Source organism: Bemisia tabaci, chromosome 1, assembly GCF_918797505.1.
Source record: "Bemisia tabaci chromosome 1, PGI_BMITA_v3".
Lineage (NCBI taxonomy): Eukaryota > Metazoa > Arthropoda > Insecta > Hemiptera > Aleyrodidae > Bemisia > Bemisia tabaci.
This window is the reverse complement of record NC_092793.1, coordinates 41,289,392-41,311,116: the sequence shown is the minus strand read 5'-3', so window position 1 is coordinate 41,311,116 and position 21,725 is coordinate 41,289,392. Positions and strand designations below refer to the sequence as shown.

Below are 21,725 nucleotides of genomic sequence, written 5' to 3'. Positions count from 1 at the left end.
AATTTAACCACGGGGGTGGTTAAAGGAGCATTTTTTTGTTGTAAAATCTGCGTTGAAACATTGCACTCACTGTTTTTAGCAATTGAATTGTTGAATCAGCAATTTTTTTTTTCCAAGAAGGGTCACTAAGGCTCCTCCTTGGAAAAAGCAAAAAAGTAACTTACGCTTTTATTACCTAATGTATGGTGTTTCTGCCTTTGATACAACACTTAAAAAAGGTTTAATTTCTGTCCTTTCACAGAAATTAATGACTTTAACGTTTTGGGAAATGAAGAGACAGCAAGGATCATTTTGCAGAATAGCCGATAATGCAATGTTCAATCACTCATTTCCAACAGCATGCCACTTTTTTGCTTAGGACAAATGATGGACGTCTGTCTGTGGCCCAGACATTAAAGAAAAATAACAAAAATGATTCTGTGGTGGAAAATTGATGGTTGAAAATTCAAAATACCACCTACCAACTCTGATTAATAGTGACGTAAGCTTGGCAAATTATGAACCAGGGGTGCAAAAAATGCCTGATCTCGTGATCCATGGATTACAGGAAACAAAAGGCAAATAAAAGGTTGCAAGGCAGTGCTAGTTAAAATAATAATTAATAGCTTCATGAAGGTAAAATTGCCGCGCCATGAAAAAAAAAAAGTCAAGAGTTTTAAAACTTTTTGCATCCCAAACGAGGACTAAGTATGCCTGTTAATATTACCTGATAATGACTGATCAGTTTCAACAAAGCTGCAAAGAAATATTGAACAATTAACTGAAAGATGCAAACGTTTAAATACTAACCTGGCCTTGGTGCTGTTTGAAGGCTTGAAAAAGTCCTTTTGGATATTAAAGAGGTTTACAGAGCTCCAATTTACGTCCTTGAGAAATTGACCTGGAATGTATTTGGTTTTCTTTTTTGGAGATTTTGCACGTTTCAAAACACCTCCTAACTGTTTATGTTTTCTTGACTTCTTTTTTAGATTTTGCCTGTGACAAAGCAATAAAGAATAGATCGCATATCATATGTTTGAAAAAGTTCAACCACTGAATCCATTTCACTGTTGCAGAATTTTAAATCATCACCTCCAGATCTAAAGTCAGAATGTTTTACGTAAAAAACACATCAGACATCTACATATATAGAACCCAGCCTTACGGCAACGTTGTCATGAACCTTGCCGCACATCATCCGCGATAGCGTTGCCACAAATAGGTTGACGAAACCTTTCCGAAGCGTTCTTGTAGAATGTGTGGAAGACCCGCCATTCCGCGACAAGCTTACAAAATGGTTTCCTTAACATTGACGCAGAAGTAATTGCTAAAGACCTTTTAGGGAAACGTTACCGTAACCTTTCCGCAAAATTAAATTAGCAATCCTTTCCGTCGTAGGGTTATGGAAGCCTTACCATTAACACCTTGTTACAAGCATTTCCAATGTAACGTTGACGTAAGCGTTCCATGACAGTGTTTCCGTTAAACCTTTGTCACCTAACGTTACGGCAACCTAGACGCGCCAGGGGCAAAGGACAACCAATAGATGGAACATCCTACGGAAACGTCGACGCAACGTTACCGGCTAAATGCTCGCGGCTGCCTTTCTGGAAAAAGGTTTCCGCAACGATCCACCGGTAAGCCTTTCCGTCAAAAGGTTACGGTAAAGTTAATGCGGAGTTCCTTCCGAACTGTTTCTCTAAACAAGGCTTACTGCGACAAAGTTTCTCAAAACCCTTTTATAACCAACATTACGGCAACCTTGACGCGCCAGGGGCAAAGGGCAACTAATGTATGGAACATCCTCATGGGGAACGACGGGAACCTCATGGGGATGGATGGAGAGATTGGAGACCGTATGAAGATCAATGGGGACCATAGGGGACCCCGTGGGAACTGATGATGTGACGACCAAGGCTCATAGGGCAACTAAGAGAGTTGAATAGAGAGCTTAAGAAATTTCTAAGGGTCTGCTGGAAACCTAACTGGCAGTTTCTCGCGGAACAGCTCTTAAAAACTCACCGGACAGACTTTCTGGGGTCGGGGGGGGGGGGGGGGGGGGGAGTTGCGGTGACGAATTCCGTGCGTATACTGCATATTAAAGGAATAATGTGTGTTTAGAATTTGACTAGGGATTTTATCCATTTTCCCTCCTTTGTAAGCTAAACTTTTTGATCATAGGCCTTCATAATTTTTCTTATTTCAGAGAGAGTAAGGAAATGCTGAATATGACAAAATTGGAGGAACAATTACCTACTTTTATCCCTGTTGAATGAAAAAAATAAAACGAAGCACCTACCTACAAAAATAAAATGAAGTAAATAATAAAATAAGGTAAAGAAATACGATAAATAAAATAAAGCAAATAAATAAAATACATTAAATAAGTAAAATAAATTTAAAAAATAAATTAATTAATTAATTAAATAAAATAAGTTAAAGAAACAAAATACCTAAAGTCTAAAGAAAATCAATCTAAAACAACAAAATAAAATAAAAAAATGACGTAAAATAATATAATGAAGTGAAAAAATAAAATGACTTAAAATAATGCATTAAAATAAAAATCGAACAAATCTATGTAAATTGGTCGAGATATCCTGACTGCCCGTTCAATTGGACGCTGAAATGCGGGTTTTTCGTTTCCTCGTTCAAGTTCTCGCCATAGCTCAGTAGGTACGATTCTCGTCTTCGGTTAGGTAGGACCCAGGTCCAATTCCCGACGTAGGCAAAAAAAATTCTACACGTAAATAACGAAAACTGTGCCTACAAAAGTCTCGTGGACCTTATTTTTCGCGGTTTTAGAAATTGTTAAAAATAAATTAATATACCCCCCCCCCCCCCGGAAATTGGCCCGGGGTTTTCCCCCATGGGATCAATAATGGCCCACGGGGTACAAAGTCCCCATGGGATAGTAACCTCCCATGGGGAATTCAACTTTCCCCATGGGGAAAAACCCCGGGCCAATTTCTGGTGGGGATTCATTTTCAAAAACCCCATGGGACAGTTTCATAAGGGATCTCCGACAACGTTGCGGAAGTGTTGCCGCAGAAAGTAACGAACGCGGTAAGGTTACCTCAACTTTATCGTGGCACTCATGCGGAGACAATTCTTAGGAAAGGGGTCGGCAACGTTGCCGAGGAAATGGTTGCTCGAACGGCAAGGTTGCCAATACCTTACCGTCAGGTTTCCGATCTCGTGCCGTATCGTTACGGCAACGCTGCCGACGTGTAAGCATCCAGGATTGCCGGAAACGTTGCCGCGGTAACATTTCCGGTAGTCTTATCTCATTTCCACGGCAAGGTTACAGCAATGATACGCTAGGGTTTTTCTTCTATATGGTGGCCACTTCTTGGCAAAGTTAAACTTTCAATGATATTACCTAAACAGGATTTTGGAGCTTACCTAGTGAATTTGATTCAAAATGAAATTTTCAACTCTGATCGGACATTAAAGCACAATGAATCTAAACCCTGGTTAAAAGGAGTACGCATGACCCTAGTAGCAGTGACTGATGAGAAAAGTTGTAAAGATCTCGAAAATTTTACTTAAGAGAACTTAAAATTTATATTCAAAATCGCTTGAAAATTACGAAAAAAACCTCTTGAAATATCCTTATCAGGAAACCCTTTTTGGGGCTTTTTTAACATACTTAAAATCGAAGAAAAATTTTAAGTACATTATCAATTTTATTTTTTTTATAAACTTATTGCGGGCAAAAACGAGGAAAAAAAGTCGTGATCAGAAAAAAATAAAAGGAAAAGTTGCAGCCCATAAAATTGAGGATATAATTCGTTGATTTTAACGTAAATTTTACGTTTTCTTTTAATTGAAATAGCACTATTTCTTAAATTAAAAGATTTCCAGAAAAGAGTATCTTAAAACGAGTGTTTTAAGACGTTTTTTATTTAAAATTTACGAGTTTTTTACATTTTTTTGACACTTATTAGAACTCTTTTTTAAAAGAGCCATTGCTACCAGGGGAGCAACGAATAAATGTTATGTCCGCTCTGAATTTCAATACTTCTTACATGACGTTCCTGTTGGCCTCCTGACGCTGATGAGTTTTTAAAATCGAACTTTCTGTGTATCTTTATGGCATTTTTACAAGCAATACCTGACAGAAGTGACACATCTCAAAAATATCTCCACTCCTCCCCCCCCCTCCCCATATCCGGGGAGATAAGTGAGTGACATCTGAATCTGCACTAGAGTACCTGTATAGCGAGAGTATGGACAGATCGCTTCATGGAGGGCTTAGGGCCCAAAAGTGCAGCCACCCTTCTAACCAACTTCTAACGCACAAAATTTCACTGCCAGTCTGCAGATTCCAATTCTAACCATGATGGCAAAGAATGTACAGAAATGAGCGTTCTTCCGCGAAATTGAGTAAATTTATGCAAAAACTGAGTCAAACACGTGCTTAATAAACGACAGTTCGTAACAATAGTATTAGTAAATCGTTCTGGATAATGGAAATTCATAGGTTGGCTGCATTTCTGGGCCCTAACTTTATTCGCAGAAGCATCGGTGAAGGCTTGATGGATTTTCGGAGTTTCACATCTGTCCATACTCTCGCTATACAGGTACTCTAATCTGCACTAGACTAGTATTGAATGAGGCAGTTCGGCTGGTGAGGGATTGGCTTAAAAGCTATTGCTTTGTATGTAAAATTTCACCAGAAAAACGATGAGCACAATAAAAAGTTTTGAAAAAAATTGCTAAGGGGAGAAAATGCGATTTTAAAATCGTGCCCCTCAAAAACGTTATTTGAATCCGGGCCGTGGCGCGAACGCCGATTTGTGACGTCACACTTTAGGTGACCACCCTTGGTTTATTCCGAGTTAGTCCGAACAATATGGCTGCTGCCCGGTTTGTTTATTTAGCGAAAGTTTCTAGCTGTATATTGGGATTTAGTGGTAAAATTTGACGAGAAATTTGTTGAAACATTTGGTTTCGTCACAAATTAACTCTTTCTCGATGAAACAAGGCGTTAAAGTTCGCGAAATTTAGTCACCGGGCGACCGCGAGTGAGCATCGGCTATCGGAAACGACGGGCTCGTAAACAACCGAAGATTGATAACAGGAAGGATCCAAACAACTCGGAATCTTTTAATTTTTTCTACCTTTAAACCATTTCTGACTTCTACAAAGCATCTGACAATCAGTTTTATCGTATTTTACAACCTGGAGCTAGAGTCTATCGGCTCATTGTGATGTGTATTCAGAGCATTCTGAAACAGAAAGTCAGTTCTCACAAGTTCACACCCAGACATTCTTTTCTTGGATCATTCGCTTTTCATTTTCGCCTCAAATCAAGTGTTTTGTAGTTTCCTTATCTGAAGTATGCGGTTTTGAATTCATACAAGAGTTTGAAGTTCACCTTTTTTTAGCATTAAAGCCTGTTGAGCCCTCAAACTTTACCGATATGATTACCTACAGTTCAAGGTTCCTCTGGTCCGTACCAAGTGATTACACATCAAAGATGTGTCTTATGGTTCTTCAAATTAACAGTTCAGAAGTAAATTAGAGACTACAGTAACTTAATCCACTCCTGTCCTTTCCTTCAGTGTTTGTTCGTGTCTGTTCTTTATGCGTTACCACTCTAGTGCATACACCGGTAATGTAGGTTAGTTAGGTATTATCGCATATTTTCTACTAGCAGTACCTTCTCTTAAGCGTTGTAATTTAGCAAAGAAATTCCACCAGTTGCAGAAAATTGTGTGCGTAATGAATAAGTGAATATGAATACCTCCTTTTGGTGACTCAAAGTTTCTCAGATCCGTCTCAAGGAAGTTTTGCATATAGGTGCATGATCAGTTTTGCCAGATGAAATTACTGCTCTTGCAGCTTCAAATTTATACTTTGATCTCTGATTCACTAATAAATGACACTTTATGGTGTCATTTATATTTAATCAGTTCAAAGCTAATTCGACAATGAATCATCAAAGGTCCGATGGAGGAAGGAATTTTCCGGTGAGTGCCACGGCTGAATCAACATTCCAACTAGACTTGCGAAGGTATCAACCCAAACAGATTCATGAGGAAGTGATACCTATATGGTAAGTGGTAATTATATTAAGGCTCTTTCATTTCTTAGGTTCGGTGTGCATTAAAAATTTCTAAATCTGCTCATCTGCAGTCATATACTTGAAGAGGAGTACAGCATGAAAAATAGGCTACTATTCTTGGTATTTCTGATTGAGAGTCAACTTGTTCACTTGATGCATTCACTTTCCTTTCAAAGAATGAAATATTAGAGGTGTCTCTCAAACACTGCAACCGAGAAAGGGCCTTTTTGCATCCAGTGACTCAATTACGTATTGACTACGGTGTTCAAAACTTCTACTTTAAGTTTAGATTTTAAATGGAAAACAAGTCGACTTACTGCTCTACATATTCACAAAATATTCTGCACGTAGAAGATATAAATATCGCACACATTTCAGAAATTTTGTCGAATAATTTTTCCATTGGGACATCAAGAGAAGCAATCAGACTAAAACTTAGTGAATGTAGGTAAGTACTTTCTCAGATTAGCCATGCCACTACTTTTCCTCGCTTTTTCATTAATCATTATCCACAAAGTTAAACATACTTAATCTAAATGTTACACTAAACTCGTGTATTTAACCTGATAGTACCTCAGTAATTATAATTATCTTACCTGTTAAACTGTATGATGCAATGAAAAAAATTTCACTTCGAGACAGATGATCATTTCCTGGTTGATACCTTCGCAAGTCTAGTTGGAATGTTGATTCAGCCGTGGCACTCACCGGAAAATTCCTTCCTCCATCGGACCTTTGATGATTCATTGTCGAATTAGCTTTGAACTGATTAAATATAAATGACACCATAAAGTGTCATTTATTAGTGAATCAGAGATCAAAGTATAAATTTGAAGCTGCAAGAGCAGTAATTTCATCTGGCAAAACTGATCATGCACCTATATGCAAAACTTCCTTGAGACGGATCTGAGAAACTTTGAGTCACCAAAAGGAGGTATTCATATTCACTTATTCATTACGCACACAATTTTCTGCAACTGGTGGAATTTCTTTGCTAAATTACAACGCTTAAGAGAAGGTACTGCTAGTAGAAAATATGCGATAATACCTAACTAACCTACATTACCGGTGTATGCACTAGAGTGGTAACGCATAAAGAACAGACACGAACAAACACTGAAGGAAAGGACAGGAGTGGATTAAGTTACTGTAGTCTCTAATTTACTTCTGAACTGTTAATTTGAAGAACCATAAGACACATCTTTGATGTGTAATCACTTGGTACGGACCAGAGGAACCTTGAACTGTAGGTAATCATATCGGTAAAGTTTGAGGGCTCAACAGGCTTTAATGCTAAAAAAAGGTGAACTTCAAACTCTTGTATGAATTCAAAACCGCATACTTCAGATAAGGAAACTACAAAACACTTGATTTGAGGCGAAAATGAAAAGCGAATGATCCAAGAAAAGAATGTCTGGGTGTGAACTTGTGAGAACTGACTTTCTGTTTCAGAATGCTCTGAATACACATCACAATGAGCCGATAGACTCTAGCTCCAGGTTGTAAAATACGATAAAACTGATTGTCAGATGCTTTGTAGAAGTCAGAAATGGTTTAAAGGTAGAGAAAATTAAAAGATTCCGAGTTGTTTGGATCCTTCCTGTTATCAATCTTCGGTTGTTTACGAGCCCGTCGTTTCCGATAGCCGATGCTCACTCGCGGTCGCCCGGTGACTAAATTTCGCGAACTTTAACGCCTTGTTTCATCGAGAAAGAGTTAATTTGTGACGAAACCAAATGTTTCAACAAATTTCTCGTCAAATTTTACCACTAAATCCCAATATACAGCTAGAAACTTTCGCTAAATAAACAAACCGGGCAGCAGCCATATTGTTCGGACTAACTCGGAATAAACCAAGGGTGGTCACCACCTAAAGTGTGACGTCAGCTCTCAGCCCGCGCGATTCAAACAGCGTTTCAGAGACCTTCAATTTTTGGCGTTTTTGAAGTAAGATTTCTCAGAGCCAGAGGGCTCAAAAAAATCTGAGAAAAATTCTGTATACTCATTTCACCAAGGACTTTCATAATATGTAATAAAAAAATTCAGCCGAACTGGCTCATTAGAGCAAAACTGGTCCAGTCGTTTCAAAATGGCAAGCTTTGAAAGTTTTGGGTCGGGTAGGGAGAGACGCGCCGTGAGAGATGTTTTTAGACAAACAGTTTGTTGCATAATGGGTCAGAACCAAACATTTTTAATGAATACCCAGTCACACAATGGGTCAATGGAAAAAAGTTTTTGGACAAACTACCTACTTATCTTTAAATCTTGATTAAATTAAAAAATTGGTAAGTAATTAACAACTATGCCACACTACAACTACCGCTGCGTTGATGCACTTTTTATGGAGAATATACTGTTCCCGCTGAGGATGCACAAGCTCCTTGAAATTGGTAAAACAATTAAAACCGCATGATCATACAAAAAACGCGCACAAAAATTAAATGGCCTGGAGCAGCGTTCTTATTTTTTATAATCCTAGAGGTTTCTATATATCCATGAGGCGAACCAATTGAGGAATGTCAGAGGTTGGCAACAATCCTTTCTCATGTGCTCCCACCCAGTGTTGCTGCCATTTTTCCTCACACTAAGGGTCCTCATTTTCTCCATAAGACTCAGTGGTCATTCTCTCTCTCCATTGGAGAGTCTCCAAAGTTGCTCTGAGCAAAGGTGGACAAAACTTGGAACTGATTTAACAGAAAAACTAGGAGTTGAAGGTGTTTCATTCTGATCGGAGAAAGGACTAGGTATATTTGTCGCTCCCAAATATAATTACTAAAAAAAGATAATCAGCAAAATGAAAGTGTCTTATGACGAGAACAAGGAGAGGGAAACTGAAATGAGCCAAAACTTGTTCAGCGGTTCAGAGTGAACTATCAACGCCTTCTCCGAGATGTGGATTTGTAGACCATTTGATAATATAAAGCCATGTAGAGTTTAAAACAATTTAACGGTGCTTGGCCTCAAGAGTCTTTGCTCGTATCTCGGCCATCACCAAGATATTGGGCCTAGCAAGCGATAGGCAGGGACTAACGCAGCAGTGAATAGCAGAGTAGCAAAATGAGGATTGCAGAATGAGGCAGAAATGAAAAGTGCAGCCTCCCACTGCGGAGAGGGAAGGCTGCTTGCAGGAGCTAAACCTAAGAGAAGCAGGGTGTTGGATTTGCAAGAAAGAGAGAAGTACAGCACAAGATGCATAAGATTTTAGAGAGAGATAGAGAACAAGGTTGTAAAGGAAGGATAAGATTGGTGGAGAACAGAAATACATCAGAGAAGGAGAGCCTCTATGCAGCATATGCTATTAAATACCTTACAGAACATACGGTTTTCACAGACAAAAGACTATTAAGAAGCAAGTTGCTTGTTACGAGCACTAAAAACAAAGGAAAGATCAACAGTTTGACAAAAATAATATTTGAAGACTTGAGATTTTCAACTTCATTTTCCAGAATTTCTGAAACCACTCAATTTCAATGTTTCATTCCCTCCAATAGGTATAGGTCTTTCATAATGTTTGTACGTATAGCGCAAAAATTCCTGTGACCAAATTGCACTACATATCTACTTCTGAAAATGCACGAATTTAAAGGTGCTGAGCAAGCTCATCGCCAACAATGGTAGGCCGCAAATGATAAACTGACATGAGGGTACTCACAAGTCGTTCAGAAAATTAGAAAAGCTTCAAGGACTTACCCCATTGTAAATTCATTAAAAGACTGTAGATTCCCAATTTAAATATGACTACTTGCATCTTTTCTTCTTACGGACAACTAACTTTGAACACCTCATTGAACTGTGAACAAATTAAACTGTTTAAATCTAGTTGCATGCTTGGAACTTTACAGCAAAGCATTGGAAAAACACATTGGGTTGAAGATTTACTTCTGGATCACACAGTGTCAAAGCAGCAAAAAAAATTAGAACTCGACTCGGATATTGATGAGATTTGGTGAACTTTATGTACTAGGTGAGGTGAGGTTGGGTAACTGGGCAAGAGTTCGCAGAAAAATGTCAAAATTTCACGTTCATGATTTTTTCACCATCATTATGTTGACAGAAGAGGCTACTTCATAATTTTTTTTAGTAAGTACAACACCTAGTCTAAATGTAGGATGTGTCAAAAGTCGAATTTCATCTTTCAATTTTTTCCCACTAATTTTCAAAAATGTCCTGCTTTTTTTGACCCAGTTACGCAACATCGTGGGATAACTGGACTACCCCCTTAATTTTTGAGGGGGGTAGTATTTCTAATTCTCATTGGCCAGAAGGTGATGTCCTTCTCATGGAGGTTTAAGAAAATGTATTTTAAATATATATAAAAATGTTTGAGTATATGGTTAAAAAAGATGTTGTAACAGTTGGCAGCGGAAAACCCCCCAAACCTGAGAATTGAATAACCGTCCAAAAAACCGAAAGCTAACCCAAGTACCGAAGTTTCTCCAAAATTTTTCATTCTAGATAAATGCTTAGAACTTACAGTATTACTAGTACTCATTAAGAAGTAGGTAGGTAATATATTTCAGGACACTTTTTGGCCAGTTTCAATAAAATTACTTACGGCTGATAAATTTTTAAAAAATAAGTAAAAAATCTTAAGCTGTAGGGCTGATTAACGAGAGTACTGGGCCAAAACGTTCCTGTCTGAGTAAAGTAAACTTTAGGTGTTATTAAATTCATTATAGAATGAAGTTCATGAATGATATTTTGACTGAATGGAATGAAATAAAAACTTAGAATTAAGATTTGAACGGGATAGCCGGCACCTGCCCAGTAACCCCATGAAGGGGAAATTTTCAAGGTAACTGGGCATCATCCATTTCAACGGCGTAAGCCCGCAATAACATACTTATCTTATTCACAGTGTCCAAAAATCTTCACCTCTATGTCATTTTTCTAAAGGAGAACAAATTGACATCATTCCTTGAAGTTTTTGCAGAATTTTCTTCACACAGAGAGAGAAAATCATGCAAAAAATCAGGCTTAAGGAATTGCCGTTGAGTAATTTTCTGTTCGAAAAATAAAGTATGACAGGAAATCTGCAATATCGCAATCCAAGTTATGTGATTGATGACTTACACCGCCGATTTGCAGCCAGTGTTTTCATCCAATAATGTTGTAATTGCTCACCAGAGACATAAAGATGGAGCACTAGAAGAAGAAAATGAAGCCACCTCTCCTATTCGTTAGAGCAGCAGGAAAACTAACTGTATCTGAGATTCCTGTACGATTCTTCCTTGTTACCAAACCAAAATGTGTTTAATATAAAAATTCACAAGCTCTACTTTATTTATTTGTTTGTTTTAAGCAAATAAAACGAGATTAGAAGAAGAAATGTGGAAAAATCAAGAGGACAAATTCAAATTCAATTTCGTTTCCTGCGCATGGATTCACAGCAGACTTTATCTGAGATTCCTGTGAGATTCCAGCTCGATACCAAGCCAAAAGAGGTTTTTCATAAAAATTCGCAATTCCAACTTTATTAATCTGTTTGTTTTAGGCATTAAAATGAGATTCGGGGAGGAAATATGAAAAATGAAGAGGACAAGTTGAAATCCAATCGTTTCCCGCGCGTGGATTCACACCAGAATGGCTGCACTTCTTCCCCGTGCTTTTAGATACGAGCACTCTATCTTTATGTCTTTGTTGCTCATGCATTAAACAAGTACATCATACATGAAGAGGAAACGTCAAAGCTGCTGTGATAGCAAAGAGAGCCATAAGTGCAAAAATTAAGTTTTGAGAAAATGGGCCTAGAAGCTTCTGAGTGGAACATTTTATTGAAAGAAGCCTCCCTTCTTTGTCAAATCGCAACCAATCATTCGACAGACTCTTAGAAATCATACAGGGGATTAAAACTCGACCGATTTTGTTTTAAAGTACATGAAAAAGGTAAAATTCAGTTTCATGTTAAGTTAGTATTTGGCAAGACAACTTGGCTATCTTCTGCGTGCTTTTGTGGTAGCGTGTTGGACACACAACAAACACATTTTCAAGTTAGAAATCGGCAGCATTCCTCTGGAAAGCACTGCTTTCATTGGCTCTCGTGCACCTACGGCTGTCTTGAAAAAAACTATGTCATTTTTTTTCATACGTCTCGTTTTCATTAAATTAGGATTAATTTTTTGTTTTAGCTGTCTCAGTAATTTCATCCAAAATAGTATAGACGAATTTTGAAGAAAATTCGATTTCGAAAATTTTGTACTTACGGCTCTCTTCGCTATCACGGTAGAAAGTAGAATCAAAGGTAGAATACAAAATACAATAATATCAAGGTAGATTTACACAGGTATGGACAGAACTTAACAACTAGGTATAGACGCTATTAGTGCAAAGTCACAGGAAAGCGATATCTATCGATTTTTTCACATTGGTAGCATTGAAAGAGGTTATGCCAATGTTATTGTTTGGATCCAATTCGATATAATGGAGAATCCCTATGATGACGTCGCCACTAATAGCGTCTATGGAAAAGTTGAAAATTTCCCATGAGCCTCAGTACGTGTCACATGACCTCGTGACGTAGGTTAAGGGGCCCGTTTTTTACTTAAATTACAATCAAATTAACATTCAAACGTTTGTGCGTTTAAACGCTAAAATTAATATCGTATAACCAAAATTGTGCAAAAAATCCCACAAAATTTTGACAAACGATAAACCGAACATAATAAATCAACCATAAATCAATCATCATAATAATCGGGTGTAGTTCCGTACTCGGGCTTATTTTCATACCCGCAAACGGTACCCCCTACACAGTTCCGTACTCGGGCTTCTTTATTTAAACGAAGTTGGATTTACATAGAGTACCTTTATAGACAGAGTATGCTCTATAGACAGAGTGTGGCCATTTTTGTGCCGGTTTTTCATTTGTCGCGTGAAAATATGTTGACACGATGTAGTTTTTCTGTAGTAAAAAGATACGAATGACCACTACTTGAATTTCTAAAAATGACGTGAAAGTTTCAAAAAAGCGTAAAACATGAACTGGCTCTTCGAATTTTGTTTTATTTAGGCGTTCTCCTTCAACACGGAGTCGCGAAACGTACCTTAACGAGCGTCAAAATCGGGCGTCGGGCGTGTTGCCGAATTTTTAAATCGCTGTAACTTGGATTCCCTAAGCCTCTCAGAAAAGTATAACATATCAATGGATGCGAAATTGAACGAACAATAATTCCGACAGGTTTTTATTCAATCCCCACCAACTGCAAACACACTTTTAGGCGAAAACGTGATTTTTAATCATTATGAAAATTAAAAAAATGGCCAAAACGTGGCAACAGTGGACTCGAATAAAAATTTCCTTTGCGTAGGTCGATAGAACAAAATTTTCCGCATTTTTTGGTATAAATACGAGCTCTGTAACTGCATTTTTGCGAAAGTTATGGGTGTTTGAAGGTTACGACTTTAAAAAATGGCAACGCGGTTTCCCTGCGGTTTTCGCCTAAAAGCAGCCAGATGCAGGCCCAAAATGACCTATACAATCATCCCACAAAGTTTCGTACAATCCCCGCGGGGTCACTTTTTGGCCGTTTTGCATAACCCTCTTTTCAACTTGTCCATACCTGTGTAAATCTACCTTGATTTCTGATTGGTTCCCGTATTTTAGGCCTCCACAGTGTCACAAACGGGAATAAAGATTACATTTTCACCAATTGCAAAGATTATAATCTGGAATGGACCAGGGAATTACGGGTTCGGCAAGGAACAAACGGAATGAGAGGAGGAACGGAGAAAGGCATTTGAGAATGGGCCGATCAAAGATTACGAAAAACGTTCAATTTCTGTAATCTTTATTCCCGTTTGGTTTGTGACATCCATGAGCCGAATTGTCTTCACTGAAAAAAATGTTTCCTAAATACAAGGCGGAGCCGTCTCAGACCAAGTAAACTGGATACTTAAAAAGTATCGACAAGAAACGGAGGTTTGAACTAAGACAACGGAGTTACCTTGGATCAAGAAATAGCGTTTTCTCAATCCAACGCTCCACGTCCCCTTAAAAGAAAAAAGCGTTTACTTAAAAAAAGGAAACATTCCATGCCGTGAAAATATTTCCTAAATTTAAGAAATTATCGTTGGTTTGAAGTGAGTATCCGTCGTATTGATCTAGGTAAACTGTTTACTTAGAAATAGGAAACAGTTGCGTAACTCCCACAAGCATTTACTGGCTTCAAGTTAATGGTTTGTTTAAAATTAGTAAACGGCGTGTTGGACGGGAATGCGCGTTTATTGTATTGAAACCAACTGTTGTCTTAGAATTAGTAAACGGGGACGCCCGGCATGAATGGATGTTGCCTAACTCCCAGGCGTGTTTACTTATTTCTAGCCAATTGTTGTTTTAAATTTAGTAAATAGTCACTGCAGGTATGCACACTGCACCCATATCATATGTATTATTATTGATCAATAATAGCAAAAAATGGTTTAATTTATCGAATTTTTGATGAAAAAAATTTTCAGTTGTATATCTGCAAGAATCGAAGACTCGACATGGCAGGTACCGACTTGCAAATTTTGGCCTACCTATCGGGATTTGAACCTGGGACCTACAGTTTACGAACCTAACACCCTACCTACTTAGCCATCGGGGCTTATGTCTTCGTCGGCCGAATTTACACTATATAAGTCATTGACTTAGGCTCTCACCATTATTGTGATAGTGAATATGCGCGAGACCTGATGGGTTAAGATTTTTTGAACCCGAAAAGATGAATTTGGAGCAAAAAAGAAATACGCGTGTTACTGTTGTCACTTTTTTTACGTTTATTTTTGTTTCTTTCCCATCTTATATTAATTTTTAATCTCTTTAAAAAGAATTTAAAGCAATGCGCCTTTTTTAAAATTTTCTCTCTTCATTTTTTCTTGAAGAATCGCTGACTTTAAAAAAATAAGAATAAAGAATGAAACTCTTCGAAAATGTTTGTAGGTAACAAAATAACTTTATTTTTGATGACTGAGATTGTTACATTTTTTAAATATTACTAGTTCTATTCGATTCGATGATAATATTCAAGACTATTCTGGACCATTTATTAGACTTTTCTATTTCAATTAGAATATTAATTTTTTCAAATCTTATTTTTTAAAGTAAGGAATTAGAACTATTAATGTTTCTCTTATAGTGCTCACATTCTTCCTTTTCCGCCCGATGTGAATTAATTAGAACTATTGAATAGAACTAGAACTAAGTTCTATTCAATAGTTCTAATTAATTCACATCGGGCGGAAAAGGAAGAATGTGAGCACTATAAGAGAAACATTAATAGTTCTAATTCCTTACTTTAAAAAATAAGATTTGAAAAATAAGCTTTGAGATTTTCTGGATTAAGGCATCTTTTTCCGTGGACAGTCACAATTTATTCATAAAAAAAGTTCAATCTTCGATTACTCTTATATTTTACGCAGTTTACATAATCACACGCGTGACGTTCTAATATTTTATTGTATAGCTGCACTTCATTTTTGTTACACTCTCTAAAGTTGATAGGAAGGTGGTAAAGAAGTGCTGGATCCACCCTATTTTGCAGGGAAACAAGGTAAAAAGGGTCAAATGCTTCAATTACGGTAAAAAATCTTGAGCTCTTATGAGTATCCGTACAAGACTGTGGAGGGAGGGGGGGCGGAAAGATCGGTCCCGACAGGCCCTTCGACCCAAAATTTCCCCGGACACAAATGAATCAAAGTTTTAAATATCAACAATTTTGCACTCGCAAATTCCTTTCGAAAATACAGAAAAAACTGTATTTTGTTTTCGATCCACTCCATCGTTGCGTTTATAAATCAAAGGGACCCGGAAAATCGATATTGAACAGTGTAAACACTACGTAGCAGCAGAGTTATTCGATTATCTTCATCTGTCAACTTGGTGGGTGACATGCTGAAAAGTATGATTCTCTCCACATTTTCTTAATTTCTTCCTCGGCCCTCAGCATAAGCATGCATTTTATTTGACCCTTTTTAATTCTATCTGCGAGGGATCTTTCATTCATCAGGACAGGAAAAGTAAAGAAGAAAATAAGTGAAAAAAATTGCGATTTTTTAGTGTGAGGAAATACATTGTCCGATGAAACTGAACTGAGGCAATGCAAAAAACTCCCGGCTTCAACCTACTTAAGTATTTAAGTCCTCTTTATGAGGCCCCCTTCATTTAAAAATAAAAATTAAAACTTCAAATGCACAGTGCCGATCTATTTAAAACAACGCAAATATTTCCTCTTCCTCTCCTTCTTTACTTCTTTATTTATTTAATTTTTTGTCGACGCCGAGCATATGAGTGATTTCTCAAAGGACACATTAAATTAATTTCTCCCTAAAGAACAATTATCATGGGTGGCGGTAGCCACCTCCGGACAAAGTCTAATTTTGTAGACAAATATAATGGGCATCTTGATTTTTTAACTTCCGTCTCCTTTTATTCCGTCAAAAATGGTGTTGGTTTAAGCAGATGCTAACGGCATCTGGCAGCAATTGCATGTATCATTCTCATAGGAGGCGTCACCATCCGGTTTACTAATTTTAAGGAAACTGGTTTCTTCTTCGAAGCAAAATGTTCTATTGAAAGTAGGCAACCGCACATGTCCCATGCCGCATCCGTTCCCCGCGGAAGGGACTCACTCTGTTTACTACTTTTAAGGTAACTGGTTTCTTCTTCTGACGTACCGTGTTTTCTTTCATCAAACAAGCTGTTGGGTTATTAAAAGGCAACAGCGTCCGGCTTATTGCATCCTCCCCCGCTGAGGGCGTTCGCCCCGTTTACTAATTCTAAGGAAACCGTTTTCTTCTACCAAGCAAGCTGTTGGGTTAAAAGAAGGCAACAGCGTCTGGCTTATTGCATCCTCCCCCGCTGAGGGCGTTCGCCCCGTTTACTAATTCTGAGGAAACCGTTTTCTTCTTTCGACACAACGTGTTTTCTTCTACCAAGCAAGCTGTTGGGTTAAAAGAAGGCAACAGCGTCTGGCTTATTGCATCCTCCCCCGCTGAGGGCGTTCGCCCCGTTTACTAATTTTGAGGAAACCGGTTTCTTCTTTAAACGCAACGTGTTTTACTGTACCAAGCAAACTGTTGAATTGTAAAAAATCAACGGGCATATTGCTAATTGCATCCGGTCGCCTCGAAAGGAGTTAGCCCCGTTTACTAATTTTGAGGAAACCGGTTTCTTCTTTCGACACAACGTATTTTCTTCTACCAAGCATGCTGTTGACTTAAAAAGAGGCAACGGCCGGACTCAGAAGGCGTTCACCCCGTTTACTAATTTTAAAGAAACTGGTTTCTTCATTCAAGCAAAAGTTGGCTTATTTTAAAACAACGTTTACTTTATTTAAGAAAACACGATTCGCTTGTCTCAAGCGAATCATGTTGTCTTACATGAAGAAAACCGTTGGTTTCTTCCAAGTCAAACCCGTTTTGAAATAAGTAAAAAATCCAAGTAGACGCGTTTACTTAAATTCAGTAAATCTTTTTTTTCCGTGTTGACTCTCAGTATAAAGGGACTCTAGGCGCACTGCTCGACGCGGCATGAAAGTCCGCGCCGGGCCTCCGCCTTGCGCGCCGATGCGGCTCCGTTTATGATGCTCCCTCAAACCTCAGCTCTAAATCCCTGGGCAACAGTTCCATCGATGAGCCTCTTTGAGGCCCCTAGTTTGTAGTAGAGTACCTATAATGAGAGAGTATGGCCACTGGGCCCCATGGAGAGGCTTAGGACCCAAAAATGGCGGTGCTTTGTTTTGGTTTTTGTGGATGGGAGGGGGGTCATTGCCAACTTTTGACGGTCATCACCAACCGCACAGGCTGCCAACCTTACTACATCTAAGATAATTTTTCTCAAAAATTGCACACGATTAGCCTTAAAATTATGTAAAGATGTCGGAATAGTGCATTTGAGTAAATTTCTCGTTACGATAAGCAAAGAAAACTACATTTTGAGTCATTTTGCATCACATTAATTTATTGCGTCCGCCATTTTTGGGTCCTAAGGGCTCCATTCAGCCTAAGATGGCTGAGCCAATCAGAGGTGGTAACCCCAGTGGCCATACTCTCTCACACCGCAATCACACGCTGAATGTGGGAGCTGAATGTGGCTTGAATGTGGAAGTCATCGGCCAGCAACGATTCTCAGCAACCATCGGACCAATTTTGAATTTGTCTGAACTATTCGAGTAGATTTGATACACATCTGGATGAAAATAACTCGAATTTGCTAAATTTCAGCCGTTGGGCGATGACTGTTGACTTCCACATTCAGGTGCTAAATTCAGCGTCTGGTCGCGGCATCATTATAGGTACTCTGTTTGTAGGTGACGTTTGTCTGGACGCTAGCCCAGAGACAAGAGACCCTCCACTGGCCTCCTAGCGACAGGTGGAAGCTTTTACATTCGGGGTTTCAATAATTCCTTAGGGACAATTAATTATTAGGGAGCAACCGTCATCACGCTAGTTTCGGCTGTAGATTAACCTACATGGTCGATGATGAGCTTCGGATGACGTCATGAGCCAAACAACTTTCCCAAACGTCGGCCATTTTCGACTTGTTTGCAAAACGAAACTGCCAACACGTTTGTTGAACATCAAACATGTAGGTAAGTCTAGAGTCCCTTTATACTGAGAGTCGGCTCTCAAACTGGCACTAATTCTGCTATTTCTCAGCCATTTCTGCACGGAATGCCTTGAAAATTTCAAGATCTGCTCTGTGATGTATCCCGAACACATCGGTTACCCTCAAAGATCGTCGGCCCGACGATCTTTGAAAGGCAACAGTCAACAGTTCCATCGATGAGCCTCTTTGAGGCCCCTAGTTGTATGTAAGCGTATTTTGGTTGATGATCGGTCGAACCAAAATGGGTGGATCATGCTATTTTCGTATTTTGCTTTGACGCGATCAAACTTTTTCGGGACTCAGCAGACAGATGGACGGTGGAATTCTTGCAAACGTTGGAGCCAAAATAGAACCCTCAAGCGTCCAGCCCACATACAAACCAGAGGCTTCAAAGAGACTCATCGATTGCCCCGACTTAAACCGCTGGCCAATGAGAGGGCCGGGAAAGGCATCGATGAGTCTCTTTGAAGCCTCTAGTTTGTATGTGGGCTGGACGCTTACAAAAAGTAGGATCATGAATAACCCCGATGTGAATGATGGCATTCAACAAGCATCAATGCCGAATGCCTGACCTCTAAATATATTAGAAAGACCGCCAAACGCCAAACCTGTCATTTGTTAGTTTAAACGTTTAATTTTTTTGTGTTTAATAATTAAAATAATAATTTCTAGTCTGGTTTAATTATGAGCAGCGACAACCGGGATGACTTTTTCGTATTTTCTTATGATCCGGGCAACTCTTCGCAACTCATCTCTGATTGGTCGGATTCTGACGACTGCTTTCAACAACAACAACGCCCTGTTTGCTCGACCGCGGCACTTTTGCTCGACCGATCATCAACCAAAATACGCTTTTATGTGGGCTGGACGCTCGAGGGTGACCGATGTGTTCGGGATATATCACAGATCAGATCTTGAAAGTATGAAGTACCGTTTGGGCAAAAACTGCTTACGAGTTTAAGCAAGTCCGATGATGCGTTCAGATGTGTTGCACCGGTATCACCGTTGCACATCGGTGCTACCAGCTTTTCCCGGCTTTTTATTGGCTCGCAATTTTCCTCAATTTTCTTTAATTTGAAAGAAAATTTCTCGTGGAAACCTCTCTAAAGTGCTTCTCAAAGCCATTACAAAGCTATTGATATATTACACTTACTATGTTTCTGTTTTTTTACTTTCAATTTGAATCAAGTCCCAAAAAAAAGCTGCACCTAACCTCAACCATGTGTGTTCATTGCGGCGTTTGAGTTTAGCAGAGATTCACTCTTGGCCCGGAAGGCTAGACTTACAGAAAACCCTGCCGCAGATCATCAGTAAGCGGGAGCGTGACACCGATGCGTGTATGCTCTCAGCTCTAGAGTCCCTTTATACCCAGAGTTACGACAACTCACTTTTGGTTGGGCCAGGGTTGGGCTGAAAGTGGCCTAAAAAAAAATCCAATTCTTCAATCAAAAAATGGCCACACTCTGTCTATAGAGCATACTCTGTCTATAAAGGTACTCTATGTAAATCCAACTTCGTTTAAATAAAGAAGCCCGAGTACGGAACTGTGTAGGGGGTACCGTTTGCGGGTATGAAAATAAGCCCGAGTACGGAACTACACCCGATTATTATGATGATTGATTTATGGTTGATTTATTATGTTCGGTTTATCGTTTGTCAAAATTTTGTGGGATTTTTTGCACAATTTTGGTTATACGATATTAATTTTAGCGTTTAAACGCACAAACGTTTGAATGTTAATTTGATTGTAATTTAAGGTGATTCGTCAAGCTCAAAAGAAGTGGTCGAACTGGCATGCGATATATCGCATCTTTTAGGTCAAAAATCTCGGCAGATTTTGAATTTTCAGTAAAGAAAAGGACGATAGCCCCTGCGCATGAGCCTAAAGAATCATTCTAAACCTATCCAATTAACCTATTAACCTATTAACCTATATCAACTTCAAAACGTTCCGGGTCTCTAACACTGGTCAGCCATTCTAGAGGTGTAGTTCGTTGAGCTCTGGTGGAGAAAGAGAGCAAGATTGAGGTTATGCACATCTTACATCCTCCTGTGATAAAGGTAAAAGGCGATTTAACAATGTTTTCGTGTTTTTTTCGTGAGTTATTCGTAGATATGCTAGTTTAAATTAGAGTCCCTTTATACCCAGAGTTACGACAACTCACTTTTGGTTGGGCCAGGGTTGGGCTGAAAGTGGCCTAAAAAAAATTCCAATTCTGATTGGTTCTCGCTCATGGAGGCCGAAACGAGTGCACCAAGATGGCGGTACCTCGTATGTGAACAAGAATAATGAAAATATTACCTAATTGTGGTTTATCAAGAGTAAATTGTTATTGCCATCGGTCCAAAATGAATATAGATTAAGAAATTATTCACAAACCAATCTCATTTTCTTTTCAATTGATCAATTTGTTGATGTTGTTGTTTCTGTGTGACAGACATCGCAGGATTCCTGATCCTTATCCCCCAATATCGTTCGTTTGGGTGCACTCGTTTCGGCCTCCATGGCCAGCCAAGGCCAACGAACTACACCTCTAGAATGGCTGACCAGTGTTAGAGACCCGGAACGTTTTGAAGTTGATATAGGTTAGGTTTACTTGGGCTCACACAGCAGGCTGCCATCTAAACCCATGTCAGACGCTGCCCACACTTTGCCGAATATTGTTGAATAAAGTGATAGCAATGAAAAGATTGCTGAACAATCGCACCTCAAAAGGTTTTCTTTACTCAAAAAATAGGAACTTTGAAAGAAAACCTCAAAAATATGAAAGTTTACAAAGGTTGAAATTTTCACATGTAATCCTTACGGGCAAGACGCAGCAGAAATGGAGATTGAGGTCAGCTATACTTGGGCTCCCACCCCCCTCCTGCCTTCAAAAACCGGCCCATGCGCGTTACGCAGGTTTGCTATCTCGCGGCCATTCTAGAGGTGTAGTTCGTTGGCCAAGGCCGGCTGTTAGTCAGCTGATAATCGAGTTGTCGTAACTCTGGGTATAAAGCATAGAGTACAATAGAGTCGCAAAGTACTGGATCGCCGATGAAGTCACTTTTCGAGGCTGTTTTGTCTAGAGTCCCTTTATACTGAGT

At 38.9% G+C, this 21,725-nt stretch overlaps 1 protein-coding gene across 11 annotated transcripts in view; it reads right to left on the bottom strand.

Annotated features, from left to right (window-relative positions):
- LOC109037059 (ATP-dependent RNA helicase p62) overlaps positions 1-12,405 on the bottom strand; it is a 120,084-nt gene extending 107,679 nt beyond the window's left edge. For 5 of the 11 annotated variants that reach the window (XM_072301077.1, XM_072301095.1, XM_019051551.2 and 2 more), the window contains exons 1-3: positions 12,256-12,405; positions 9,743-9,842; positions 790-975 (exon numbers count right to left, since the gene is read on the bottom strand). In XM_072301077.1, the coding sequence (XP_072157178.1) occupies positions 790-975; positions 9,743-9,747 (191 nt within the window). In that variant the 5' untranslated portion in view covers positions 9,748-9,842; positions 12,256-12,405. Of the gene's footprint in view, positions 1-789; positions 976-9,742; positions 9,843-11,125; positions 11,145-12,255 lie in introns of those variants that run through there. The other 6 variants (XM_019051552.2, XM_072301074.1, XM_072301070.1 and 3 more) reach the window with 6 other exon arrangements.
- Positions 12,406-21,725: the final 9,320 nt, after the last annotated feature.